General features: G+C 45.1%; 1 protein-coding gene across 1 annotated transcript in view; it reads right to left on the minus strand.

Moving 5' to 3' along the window:
• The window catches only part of LOC139416093 (phospholipid-transporting ATPase ABCA1-like), a 240,692-nt gene that overhangs the window by 45,451 nt on the left and 181,530 nt on the right, over positions 1–13,711 (minus strand). Inside the window, exons 41-44 of the mRNA XM_071164364.1 lie at positions 12,281–12,410; positions 10,773–10,893; positions 4,699–4,761; positions 67–173 (exon numbers count right to left, since the gene is read on the minus strand). Of these exons, the coding sequence (XP_071020465.1) occupies positions 67–173; positions 4,699–4,761; positions 10,773–10,893; positions 12,281–12,410 (421 nt within the window). The remainder of the gene's footprint in view (positions 1–66; positions 174–4,698; positions 4,762–10,772; positions 10,894–12,280; positions 12,411–13,711) is intronic.

The following is a 13,711-nucleotide window of genomic DNA, read 5'->3' on the forward strand; positions in this document are numbered from 1 at the left end:
TGGTACGGAGCTCAATTTGTGTGTGTGTGTGTGTGTATGTGCTAACAGACAGTGGCTCCTCCTCACCTGTATCCGTTTAGGAAGGCCTCCCCTCCGGAGATGGAGATGTCCCCCGTCAGCATCTTGAAGGTGGTGGTTTTTCCTGCCCCGTTAATCCCCAGAAGTCCAAAGCACTGTTAACACACACACACACACACACACACACACACACACACACACACACACACACACACACACACACACACACACACACACACACACACACACACACACACACACACACACACACACACACACACACACACACACACACAGAGAGTGGAGCTCTCATTAACAACGAACATTGGAGGAAGAGATCCCAGACTTCCAATGGAGCATCTCATTATGTAACAAAAACCATTGGACGAAGATGATTCAAAGAATAAGATGCTCTACTCTACCGTAACCCTTATTGAGGTAAAGGTATTGGTTGTTGATAATGTAGTGTGAATCATTTCCTGACAGATCCAATAAATGGATTCAGTCATTCAACATACATGATTGGAATAGCACTTTTGGTACTAGCCTGTTGACTTAATTAATATAATCGTATTGTTTGTGCTGTAGGAACTGTGTGTCGTAAGAGGCAGTGCCTGCATCACCGTGTCAATATTATCTGAGTTATCCACACAATGAAACAAAACAAATTGACAGGAATTTATGTACACAATTACATATGACCGTTCAGTGTCAACATTGAGTGTCTTACATTAGGAATACCACTCATACATTCAACTGTCCACACGTGACACACACACAAACACATTAAGATGCAAAACACACCACTCACCTCAATCCCCCACTACAGCCACCCCCCCACATACAAACACACCAGAGCATTCTGAACACCATTCCCCCTTCTTTCCCTAACCACTTATCATAACACTTCTTCCTCTTCTTCTCTCTCTGACAGAGACTTCTTCTTCTTCTCTCTCTGACAGAGCCATCTTCTATCTCTCTGACAGAGCCCTCTTCTCTCTCTCTGACAGAGCCCTCTTCTTTTCCTTCTCTGACAGAGCCCTCTTCTTTTCCTTCTCTGACAGAGCCCTCTTCTTTTCCTTCTCTGACAGAGCCCTATTCTTCATCTCTATCTGACAGAGCCCTCTTCTTTTCCTTCTCTGACAGAGCCCTCTTCTTTTCCTTCTCTGACAGAGCCCTATTCTTTTCCTTCTCTGACAGAGCCCTCTTCTTCATCTCTCTCTGACAGAGCCCTCTTCTTTTCCTTCTCTGACAGAGCCCACTTATTTTCCTTCTCTGACAGAGCCCTCTTCTTCATCTCTCTCTGACAGAGCCCTCTTCATCTCTCTCTGACAGAGCCCTCTCTGACAGAGCCCTCTTCTCTCTGACAGAGCCCTCTTCTTTTCCTTCTCTGACAGAGCCCTCTTCTTTTCCTTCTCTGACAGAGCCCTATTCTTCATCTCTCTCTGACAGAGCCCTCTTCTTCATCTCTCTCTGACAGAGCCCTCTTCCCTCTCTCTGACAGAGCCCTCTTCTTTTCCTTCTCTGACAGAGCCCTCTTCTTTTCCTTCTCTGACAGAGCCCTATTCTTCATCTCTCTCTGACAGAGCCCTCTTCTTCATCTCTCTCTGACAGAGCCCTCTTCTTCTTCTCTCTCTGACAGAGCCCTCTTCTTCTTCTCTCTCGGACAGAGCCCTCTTCTTCTTCTCTCGCTGACAGAGCCCTCTTCTTCTTCTCTCTCTGACAGAGCCCTCTTCTTCTTTTCTCTTTGACAGAGCCCTCTTCTTCTTCTCTCTCGGACAGAGCCCTCTTCTATCTCTCTGACAGTGCCCTCTTCTTATTCTCTCTCTGACAGTGCCCTCTTCTTCTTCTCTCTCTGACAGAGCCCTCTTCTTCTTCTCTCACTGAGAGAGCTCTCTTCTTCTTCTCTCTCTGACAGACCCCTCTTCTTCTTCTCTCTCTGACAGAGCCCTCTTCTTCTTCTCTCACTGAGAGAGCTCTCTTCTTCTTCTCTCTCTGACAGACCCCTCTTCTTCTTCTCTCTCGGACAGAGCCCTCTTCTTCTCTCTATCTGACAGAGCTCTCTTCTTATTTTCTCACTGAGAGAGCTCTCTTCTTCTTTTCTCACTGACAGAGCTATGTTCTTACTATGACAGAGCTCTTCTTCTCTCTCCTGGTCAGGTCACCTTACCGACCAGACCTACCCGACCTAACCTACCCACCCAAACCACAGTACCTACCCACCCACCCTACCCTACCTAACCTAGCATACCCTACTTACCCAACCTAACCGACAGTACCTTACCCACCCTACCCTACCTAACCTAGCATACCCTACTTACCCAACCTAACCGACAGTACCTACCCACCCTACCATAGCATACCAAACTTAACCAACCTAACCAACAGTACCCACCCACCCTACCCTACTTAACATAGCACACCCTACTTACCCAACCTACATTAACCTACAGTACCTACCCACCCTACCTAACCTAGCATATCCTACTTACCCAACCTAACCGACAGTACCTACCCACCCTACCTAACCTAGCATACCCCACATACCCAACCTAACAAACAGTACCTATCCACCCTACCCTACCTAACCCACCCTACCTAACCTAGCATACCCCACTTACCCAACCTAACCTACAGTACCTACCCATCCTACCCTACCACACCCTACTTACCCAACCTACATTAACCTACAGTATCTACCCACCCTACTCTACCTAACCCACCCACCCTACTTAGCATACCCCACTTACCCAACCTAACCTACAGTACCTATCCACCCTATCCACCCTACCTAACCCACCCTACCCTACCTAACCTAGCATACCCCACTTACCCAACCTAACAAACAGTACCTATCCACCCTACCCTACCTAACCCACCTTACCTAACCTAGCATACCCCACTTACCCAACCTAACCTACAGTACCTACATACCCTACCACACCCTACTTACCCAACCTACATTAACCTACAGTATCTACCCACCCTACTCTACCTACCCACCCACCCTACCTAACCTAGCATACCCCACTTACCCAACCTAACCTACAGTACCTATCCACCCTATCCACCCTACCTAACCCACCCTACCCTACCTAACCTAGCATACCCCACTTACCCAACCTAACCTACAGTACCTATCCACCCTACCCTACCTAACCCACCGTACCCTACCCTACCTAACCTAGCATACCCCACTTGCCCAACCTAACCTACAGTACCTACTCATCCTACCCTACCATACCCTACTTACCCAACCTACATTAACCTACAGTATCTACCCACCCTACCCCACCAAACCTAGCAAACTGTGTTTACCCAACCTACATTAACCTACAATATCTACCCACCCTACCCTACCAAACCTAGCATAACCTACTTACCCAACCTATATTAACCCACAGAACCTACCTACCCACCCTACCCAAACTAGCATAGTCTACTTACCTAAACAACATTAACCTAGAGTACCTACCCATACTACACTACCTAACCTAGCATTCCCTACTTACCAAACCTACATTAACCTACCCACCCCACCCAAGCTAGCATACCCTACTTACCCAACCTATATTAACCTACAGTACCTACCTACCCACCCTACCTAACCTACTTATCAAACCAAACCTAACCGACCAAACCTACCCTACCTAACCTAGAATACCCAACTTACCCAAACTACATTAACCTACAATGCTTACCTACCCTACCCAACCTAACCTAGCATACCCTACTTACCCAACCTACAGCACCTGCCCAGTCTACCCTACCTAACCTAGCAAACCCTACTTACCCAACCGACAGTAACCTACAGAACCTACCTAAACAACCTACACAACCTAACCTAGCATACCCTACTTACCCAACCTACAGCACCTGCCCAGTCTACCCTACCTAACCTAGCAAACCCTACTTACCCAACCGACAGTAACCACCTAACCTAGCTTACCCTACTTACACAACCTAACCGACAGTACCTACCCACCTTACCCTACCTAACTTAGCATACCCTACTTACCCAACCTCATCTACAGTACCTACCCACCCTACCTAACCTAGCATATCCTAACTAGCCAATTTAACTGACAGAACCTACCCACCCTACCCTACCCTACCTAACCTAGCATACCCTACTTACCCAACCTAACCTACAATACCTACCTAACCTAGCATACCCTACTTACCCAACCTTCAGTACCTACCCACCCCACCTACCCATCCTAACCTACAGTACCTCACACACTAACCACCCTGCCCAACCTAACCTACCCAATGAACCATTGAGTTTATCGATCCATTCTTGTTTCCCAACCCTGTCCTGTGAAAGTGTGGTGGCAAGATAAAGCTGGGGTGTAAATAATGCATGAAACAAACTATGAGATTCAGTCATATTCCGTTGGCATTTACATTCAGTTTGGGGTAAACAGGGCGAGGAGAACACACCCCTCCGCGCGTGTACGTGTCAGCATCGGAGATCCTGTTGAAATCAAAGCGTTCTGGCATGTGAGTGTTTGTGTATGAGAGCGAGAGAACGAGAGAGAAAGTGAAAGAAAGCGGGAGAGAAAGTATTGAGCATGAGATGGATCAGGGATTTTTTCCCTTGGTATCAACTGATTTGTGTGTGTGTGTGTGTGTGTGTGTGTGTGTGTGTGTGTGTGTGTGTGTGTGTGTTTGGCTCACCTCTGCGGCTGGAACGCCCACGCACACCCTGTCCACAGCAGGAATCTTCTTCCCCGAGTACACCTGCAAGGAACAGACGGCATAATTAATCAGAGGGAGGTAAGAGGCGAGGGAACGAGAGGCCTCCCCTCTCTGGACACGGATCCCAATGGCATTCTATTCCCTATACAGTGCAGTACATTTGGCCAGAGCCCAAGTAGTGGACTAATAAGTAGGGTGTCATTAGGGAAGCAGTCCTAGCCTCAGGTGGAGTCTGCTACTCACTACACACGGTTAATATTCATTATACCTCAGATAAAAATAACCTTCATCAACTAGTATTTTGTGTACACCACCTATCATGTCTTTCAGCCCATCTGACTTTTTCTTGCCTGCCCCAAATGCAATAAGTTGGTTTGCCATTCAGAACAATATAATTACCCCTGCCCCTCCCCACAAAAAGCCCAATCGTAGCCTATTACCGCTTTCAAAAACAAAAGAGACATGGGGCTGCTTATAGCTGGTTAAAATCACATGACACACACCAGATGAGGTCATCAGTGTCTCCGGGTGATGTCATCGGAAACACTTATCTTCTATCGTTTGGACTACAAGACATAGAAACCTGTCGTTTTCACGTGGTGCTGGAGATGCTGAATTTGATGTTGAAAAAAGGGGACTTTCTCTTTAATGCACATAACATAAGACAGTGGATAAAGGCGTGGAATAAGAACATTAGACTGCATACTTGGGCCTATGGGGCCATCTGAGGCTCAGGCAGAGGCCAGTCTGAGGCCTGATGGTACTGTAAGCCTACCACTGGGCTCAGTATCCCATTGACAGTTTACACGGAGAGTACAACAGTTTGGTATTCTCCGTAGGATTCCGACTCCCGCCTAGATCTTGTAGAAAACTGCAGATTAGAATGTGTCTGGGTTTCACTGCTTCTAGCCTGCAAACTAACTCTCCATTTTGTGTTTGAATTAAACAGTTTTTTCTTCTGCTTCCTGAGCAAATATCAAATCTCAACCGCAGAGGTGCAGCCCAAGCAGGCTACTCACTCACCTTCCTCCAACAAGTCAAAATTCTCGAGTCCGGCATCACCGACGCTGCTGCTGCGAGTAGTGGTAAACAAACCGACACTTAGACTAGTGAAATGGGTTCGGGAGTGTACAAATAACGGAGCAATTGTCAACAAAATGAAGCACTTAGCATGTCATGCAACATTTCCACCTCGGGCTGACCACGAAGAGCGAGTTTGAAGTGGTTTCAAAGGGAAGTTAGATGTATTTTTCGATGTAAGAAAAAAAAAAGAAGCTTGACAAGGTTCTTGGCAGGTCTGGCAATTGAGATCTCATTCAGCACTCGACAGGAAGGACGGACGCAGCTCTACTCTCCTTGGGGGATGAATTCCAGGATAATTGTGTCATTTGTATTTCTGTCTACCTCTTCTCAGGTCTGAATCATACAACCCTAGGTAAGAGACCCACAGGGGCATAATGGCATACTGTAATGACATCATTATGGTCGATAATTGATGTCTGCTCTGGTTGTAAAGAAGTCGGGGACCACACGCACGTCAAATACTCTGCTGGTCTATCTGTCTGCCAGCCAGCCTGTCTGTCTGCCCATCCATCTATGTCTATCCATCTACAGTATTTATATCTACAGGATCTATCTATAGTATTTATAGCTCTATGTGTCTCTGGATTTTCCTCTGACCAGCCCTTTCCTATCCATGTAATGCAGGTGCTATGAGTTAGTAGTACAATGGACATGAGGAGTAAATGCATGTTTTATGTTCACTTCCTGGTCATTGCTATGTTAAAATGAGTATATGACTGTGGGGCAGGCCAGGGTATGTTAAAAGTGTGCATGAGCCGACTCTCTGGATTTATGAGACATCTTTACAATTCCATTCATCTTTGGAAGAAGGTACTTGAATATTGAGTGAATATCGGGCCATGAAACACCTACTTAGAGCAAGTCTTTCTCTTCCTGGTCAGCGTGTGCACCTTTTGGTGCAGTGAAACACTTGGTTTGTAAGTAAATGATGAAGAATCAACTTTAACTGCACTCTAGTAGCCAACCCTTCACCACTCTTTCAACGGAGGTGTTCCAAGTGGTACCCTATTCCCTTTATAGTGCACTACTTGACAAGGGCTCTGGTAAAAAGCAGTGCACTATATAGTGGAATAGGGTGCCATTTGAGATGCAGACAATGCAACCTCGACAGCAAGAGTCCCCCCAGAGCAAGTTCAAGGCTGACAAACAACAATGTCTTATTCATCGCCGTGATAGCGTGTCAATTGTGCACCATGTTTGCTTAAAAGCCCTGGGGGCATGCACTATTGTTGGGGACTTGGAAGTGCTACTCCCCTGGATTGCATGCTACTTTGGGGTTAGCGTGCTGCGCCACAGCACTGGTACAACACTAGTAGACACGAGTGGAAGTAGTAAAAGTTCCTATCCTAAGTTCCTATCCATAATAGCTGCCGTGGTGGTAGCGAGGGGGGGGGGGGGGTGCAGTTAATCAGATGAGACAGCTGAGAAAATCTGATGCTGCTCGACGGACCACACACACACACGGTTTAGAGAGAGCAAGGATTTTCTGTATTTTTTGACCCCAACAGCTGGGGTCACAAACCTGAATGTATTTGTGAAATGTCTAAGTTGTTGTTGTTGTATTAACATCCTGTTACCCTTCAGTAATTTAAATTTCACAGCAAACGGTGTGCACAATGGTCACCTCTCGCACACAAACACTGCCAGATCACATAAATACTTTATAAATCATCAGAAATAATAATAAAAGTAATTATATCAAAGGTAAAATCGAAACGCTGCTAGTCTTACAGTATGTATCTGCCAAGCACTGAGCTCAGGTCCTAATATGGATACCGTATTCACATGACTTCTATAACATCAAACAGCTGTCACAGGCAGTGCGACATAAGAAAGTTTCTCTCCTAGTTTCTGAGTGACTGGAAGGTCACGTTAACAGCACGGGGCGTGTTAGTGCTAACTGGCGGACGTGCTGTCATAACGGACCCCATCGATTACGCCGCCGCGGTAACAGCTAACCCAGAGGTTAAACTAACCCATGAGGCAGCCGCAGCTGTTGTTGGGAGGTAAATGGTTCTTCCTGAGTGAAGGAAGAGAAGGAGGAGGAGGCATCTGACAGATGATTGATGGGCTGTCAATCGCTTGAGAGACATGCTCAGATTTATGGCGAGACCAAGGCGGTGCGGCGGTTGAGGTGGGGCACTCATTGATCAATTCGTTATCTGCGCTCTATGGCTGGATTGCACCAGTTGTGGTGGGAGGCGATGGGAGCACTCTCTGTATCTTCCAACCGATATAAATCAAAACATATGTTGAGGCACCTTGCAGAACTTTGTGGTTTTGTGTTGTTCTCCGCATGTTTCAGTGTCACTGTCAGTACTACAATAGCGAACCCAAAAACAGATGCATGACAACAAAACGGATGGGTCTATAATTGAAACTTGATAGGAAGGTCGAGCGGTACTCTGCTGTTGTGACGCTCACCACTTCCCATTTGACAATGGACGTCATAAAGGTGAACCGTACTGTACATACAGTTGAAGTCAAAAGTTTACATACACCTTAGCCAAATACATAAAAACTCAGTTTTTTTCACAATTCCTGACATTTAATCCTAGTAAAAAATTATCTGTCAGAAGGTCAGTTAGGATCACCACTTTATTTAAAAAATGTGAAATGTCAGAATAATAGTAGAGTGAAACACTTCGGGTAGCCTTCCACAAGCTTCCCATAATAAGTTGGGTGAATTTTGGCCCATTCCATTTTGCCACAACTTTGGAAGTGTGCTTGGGGTCATTGTCCATTTGGAAGACCCATTTGTGATCAAGCTTTAACTTCCTGACTCATGTCTTGAGATGTTGCTTCAATATATCCACAATTTTCCTGCCTCATGATGCCATTTATTTTGTGAAGTGCACCAGTCCCTCCTGCAGCAAAGCACCCCCACAACATGATGCTGCCACCCCCGTGCTTCACGGTTTGGATGGTGTTCTTCGGCTTGCAAGCCCCTTTTTCCTCCAAACATAACGATGGTCATTATGGCCAAACAGTTCTATTTTTGTTTCATCAGACCAGAGGACATTTCTCCAAAAAGTACGATCTTTGTCCCCATGTGCAGTTGCAACTTGTTGTCTGGATTTTTTATGGCGGTTTTGGAGCAGTGGCTTCTTCCTTGTTGAGTGGCCTTTCAGGTTATGTCGATCTAGGACTCGTTTTACTGGGGATATAGATACTTTTGTACCTGTTTCCTCCAGCATCTTCACAAGGTCCTTTGCTGTTGTTCTGAGATTGATTTGTACTTTTCGCACCAAAGTACACTCGTCTTTAGGAGACAGAACGCGTCTCCTTACTGAGCAGTATGACGGCTGCGTGGTCCTATGGTGTTTATACTTGTGTACTATTATTTGTACAGATGAATTTGGTATCTTCAGGCATTTGCAAATTGCTCCCAAGGATGAACCAGACTTGTGGAGGTCTGCAATTTTTTTTGGCTTGGCTGATTTCTTTTGATTTCCCCATGATGTCAAGCAAAGAAGCAATAAGTTTGAAGGTAGACCTTGAAATACATCCACAGGTACACCTCCAATTGACTCAAATTATGTTAATTAGCCTATCGGAAGCTTCTAAAGCCATGACATTATTTTCTGGAATTTTCCAAGCTGTTTAAGGCACAGTAAACTTACTGTACGTAAACTTCTGACCCACCAGAATTGTGATACAGTGATATAAGTGAAATAATCTGTCTGTAAACAATTGTTGGAAAAATGACTTGTGTCATGCAGATGTCCTAACTGACTTGCCAAAACTATAGTTTGTTAACAAGAAATTTGTGGAGTGTTGTAATGACTCCCACCTAAGTGTATGTAAACTTCAGACTTCAACTGTAGCTCTAAGCTAACTTATCACAGGTTACAGAATGTGAAACAAGACGAGACCTTTTGAAGTTACTTTGTCTGCTGTGGGCGGCAATACATCATCCAGTCCCGACTGTTTTTTTCAAAGCTCGATCGTTAATTACCTCGGAGTGTGAGTGAGTGTATCCGTGAGAGATTGAGAGGGGGAAAGATGGAGTGGGTGAGATGGCGCGAGATGACAAGGGAGGGCTTGAAGAGACGTCAAGTCTGGACAGATGTCGACGAAGGGCTGTTTGCCGCGGCGACGCTTCCTGCCGACGCGAGCTCGAGAGAAGAACATCTGGCCTCGGCCAGGGTGTTAATCTGGGCGTGATTAAGTGGCCTCCGTTACCCGGCATGCCGTGCAGCACTCGCATGCTCACTTGCTGAAAAACCTTTGAGGGAGGGGGGACGAGAGTTGTTGGGTTTAGCGGCGAGAGAGAGAGCGAGAGATCTCATCAGTGTTGCCTCACAGAAAATCCATACCCCTTCCCTTCCTTCACACACTTCTCCCCACACTCCCAATGTGTCCGTGGAGTGTGGAGTGACTACAGCTGCACCTCGCCAGCCTGCAGCATACTGTGACAGATTAACGATACCCAAGTATCAAAGGAAAGGGAGGAGGATACCAACAGACACAGCTGGGGTAAACGTTCAGAACTTCAGAATATTGCAGATAGAAATGTAGCATAGAAACCTGTCATATGCTACATAACAGGAAATATAGTATACTTACTTTGTGTTCTTCTGATTTCTTATTTTTTATTTCTTGTGTGTTTTTGTTCTACCTTATGTTATTTTTAGTATTACATTGTTATATATTACTGCATTGTTGGGGTTACAGCTGGCATGAAAGTCATTTCACTGTTAATGTGACATGATTTTAAGTTTCAATATTTGTTAGATTTTTTGTAATGTTATGTCCTGAACAGGCCTTGAGCATTGAGACCCCTGGATCATATTCACTAGGAATAAAACAGAAGCACAAAGGCTGAAACTGAGAGGGACTACCTGATCTTGTCCAATAAGAAAACACTTTCTGTTTTCCATTGGGAAATGTTTCGCTACAGTATGCACTAATGAATATAACCGTGTCGTTGCTACCACTAAGTGTAGTAGTAAACGGTGGTACTGTACCTTAGAAAGATCGCAGATTCTCAACAGGTCTTTCTCTGAGCCACCGTTATGGATGCGTGCACGTTCCTGTGCCACGTCCACATCTTCGTCCTCCTTGGAGAATGACTCTCCAGAAATCAGTCTGGTGAAAAAGAAGGATTCAAAAACACTTAACCCACACATTCTCACCACATTCCCACAAAGCCAACAATACAAATCCCAAATGACGACCACCTGTTAATACACGTCATCTCATTTCAAAATCATGGGCATTAATATGGAGTTGGTCCCCCCTTTGCTACTATAACAGCCTCCACTCCTCTGGGAAGGCTTTCCACTAGATGTTGGAACATTGCTGCCAGGAATTGCTTCCATTCAGTCACAAGAGCATTAGTGAGGTCAGGCAGTTATGTTGGGCAATTAGGCCTGGCTTGCAGTCGGCATTCCAATTCAGCTCAAAGGTGTTTGATGGGGTTGAGGTCAGGGCTCTGTGCAGGCCAGTCAAGTTCTTCCACACCGATCTCTACAAACTATATCTGTATGGACTTAGTTTTGTGCACGGGAGAATTGTCATGCTGAAACAGGAAAGTGTTGCCACAAAGTTGGAAGCACAGAATCATCTAGAATGATATTGTATACCATAGCATTAAGATTTCCCTTCACTGTAACTAAGGGGCCTAGCCCGAACCATGAAAAACAGCCCCAGATCATTATTCATCCTCCATCAAACTTTACAGTTGGCACTATGCATTGGTGCAGGTAGCGTTCTCCTGGCATCCACCAAACCCAGATTCGTCCGTCTGACTGCCAGATGTTGAAGCATGATTCATCACACTTCATCAGAATACGTTTCCACTGCTCCAGTCCAATGACGGTGAGCTTTACAACACTTCAGCCGACTCTTGGCATTGCGCATGGTGATCTTTGGCTTGTGTCCGGCTGCTCGGCCATGGAAACCTATTTAATGAAGCTCCTGACTAACAGTTCTTGTGCCAGAGGCAGGTTGGAACTCGGTAGTGAGTGTTGCAACCGAGGACAGACAATTTTTACACCCTCCACGCTTCAGCACTCGGCGGCCCGTTTTGTGAGCTTGTGTGGCCTACCACTTCGCGGCTGAGCCGCTGTTGCTCCTAGACGTTTCCACTTCACAATAACATCACTTACAGTTGACTGGGACAGCTCTGTTAAGGCAGACATTTGACGAACTGACTTGTTGGAAAGGTGGCATCCTATGACAGTGCCACTTTGAAATTCACTCAACTCTTCAGTGAGGCCATTCTACTGGCAATGTTTGTCTGTAGAGATTGCATGGCTGTGTGCTCAATTTTATGCACCTGTCAACAATGGGTGTGGCTGAAATAGCCGAATCCATTTACTTGAAGGGCTGTCCACATACTTTTGTATTTATAGTGTATATCCTAAATGTTTTTCACTAATGGGAGAATTTGTTTACATTTTCACAATAAAATGCAATTTTATTAATGGAGATACATAATTACGAACCAAAGTTAATATTATTCTACTCTTGCCTGGGTTTGCAGCAGAACTTATACTGGATAAGGAGAGTGATGGTGAACATGACTGCCCCCTGGATGGCCATGGCACAGAGGTTCTTCCCCACCATGTCCCAGCTGAGGGGGTCCTGGTAACGGTCTTCCCCTGGGAGAGACAACAAAACACAGTTCTTCATCAAGAGAAACATAATGTCTGTAACTGCTATGTATCATAATCACCTCGGATGGGTGTCACTGGAACTCAATGGTATTGGTCTAAATCTCAGCGGCTCAGAACCACTGACTGACACTCACAGAACTGCCTTCCACCGTGATCAGTGGGAGACATCTGAACAAATGCACTTTATTCTAAATGGGAGCCCTTTCACTAATATAGATGTTTGTTTAAAGCTGACAGCAACTGACTATCTCTCCCTCTCTGTGCTGGAGGGATGATGGACAGAAACGGAAGTGTTCAGTCTCATTCTCCAGCAAATAGGCCCTCTCCAGACTTTTAAGTTGTGATTGCTTTCCTCATTACGTTTGTTGCTGATGATTCTCTAATGGCTATTTCCTGCCACATCTATTCCCCAGATAAAGCCTTTGCTCCCGCCATTCATGTGCCTCTCTGCCTCTAAATCTCCCCTGTGTACATATTCCCTTTTGTTTTCTACATTTTGTGTCGAGAACGAAGGGCTACGGTCGCGTTATTGGTCAAATGTAAGTCCCCCTAAGGGACAAAGAAGCTGCTATTCGGTAATGATGTAGCAACACATAAGAAGTGTACTGCAAAAGGCACTATGTGACGGTATGAAGAAGATGGTGTGAAAGCATTGTATAAGTAGAGGACTTATTTTAAAGTAGCTAAGCTATTGGTGTTTGGCTAATCTTAAACCCAAATTGTTCACTACCAAATGTTACATTAGTATGTAGCAAGTGGAAAGTTTGCACCTGTTATTCTGAATAAAATATTGAAAGATAACACCAAAGCTAAAGCCATGGCATCGTCTTTCTTTACAGCGTACTTTCTTTTCCTCGTACCACTCAGCTTCATTTGACCTTTCATCCTACCACTTATGTTTAATTCCATCTAGCTGGGAGGGGAACGCTTTGCACTGATTAACCTTTGTTCTTTGCTGTTACCCATAGTAATAAAATACTACTACTACTACTAATAATAATAATAATATATGCCACTTTTATCCAAAGCAATTTACAGTACAGTGAGTGCAAACATATACACTGAGTATACAAAACATTTTTAAAAAGGCTGAAAGCTATGATCCCTTATTGATGTCACCTGTTAAATCCACTTCAATCAGTGTAGATGAGGTGGAGGCGACAGGTTAAAGAAGGAGTTTTAACCCTTGAGACAATTGTGACATGGATTGCGTATGTATGCCATTCAGTGGGTGAATGGGCAAGACAAAAGATTTAAGTGCCTTTGAACGGGGTATGGTAGTAAGT

This window comes from Oncorhynchus clarkii, chromosome 9 (assembly GCF_045791955.1).
Source record: "Oncorhynchus clarkii lewisi isolate Uvic-CL-2024 chromosome 9, UVic_Ocla_1.0, whole genome shotgun sequence".
Classification (NCBI taxonomy): domain Eukaryota; kingdom Metazoa; phylum Chordata; class Actinopteri; order Salmoniformes; family Salmonidae; genus Oncorhynchus; species Oncorhynchus clarkii.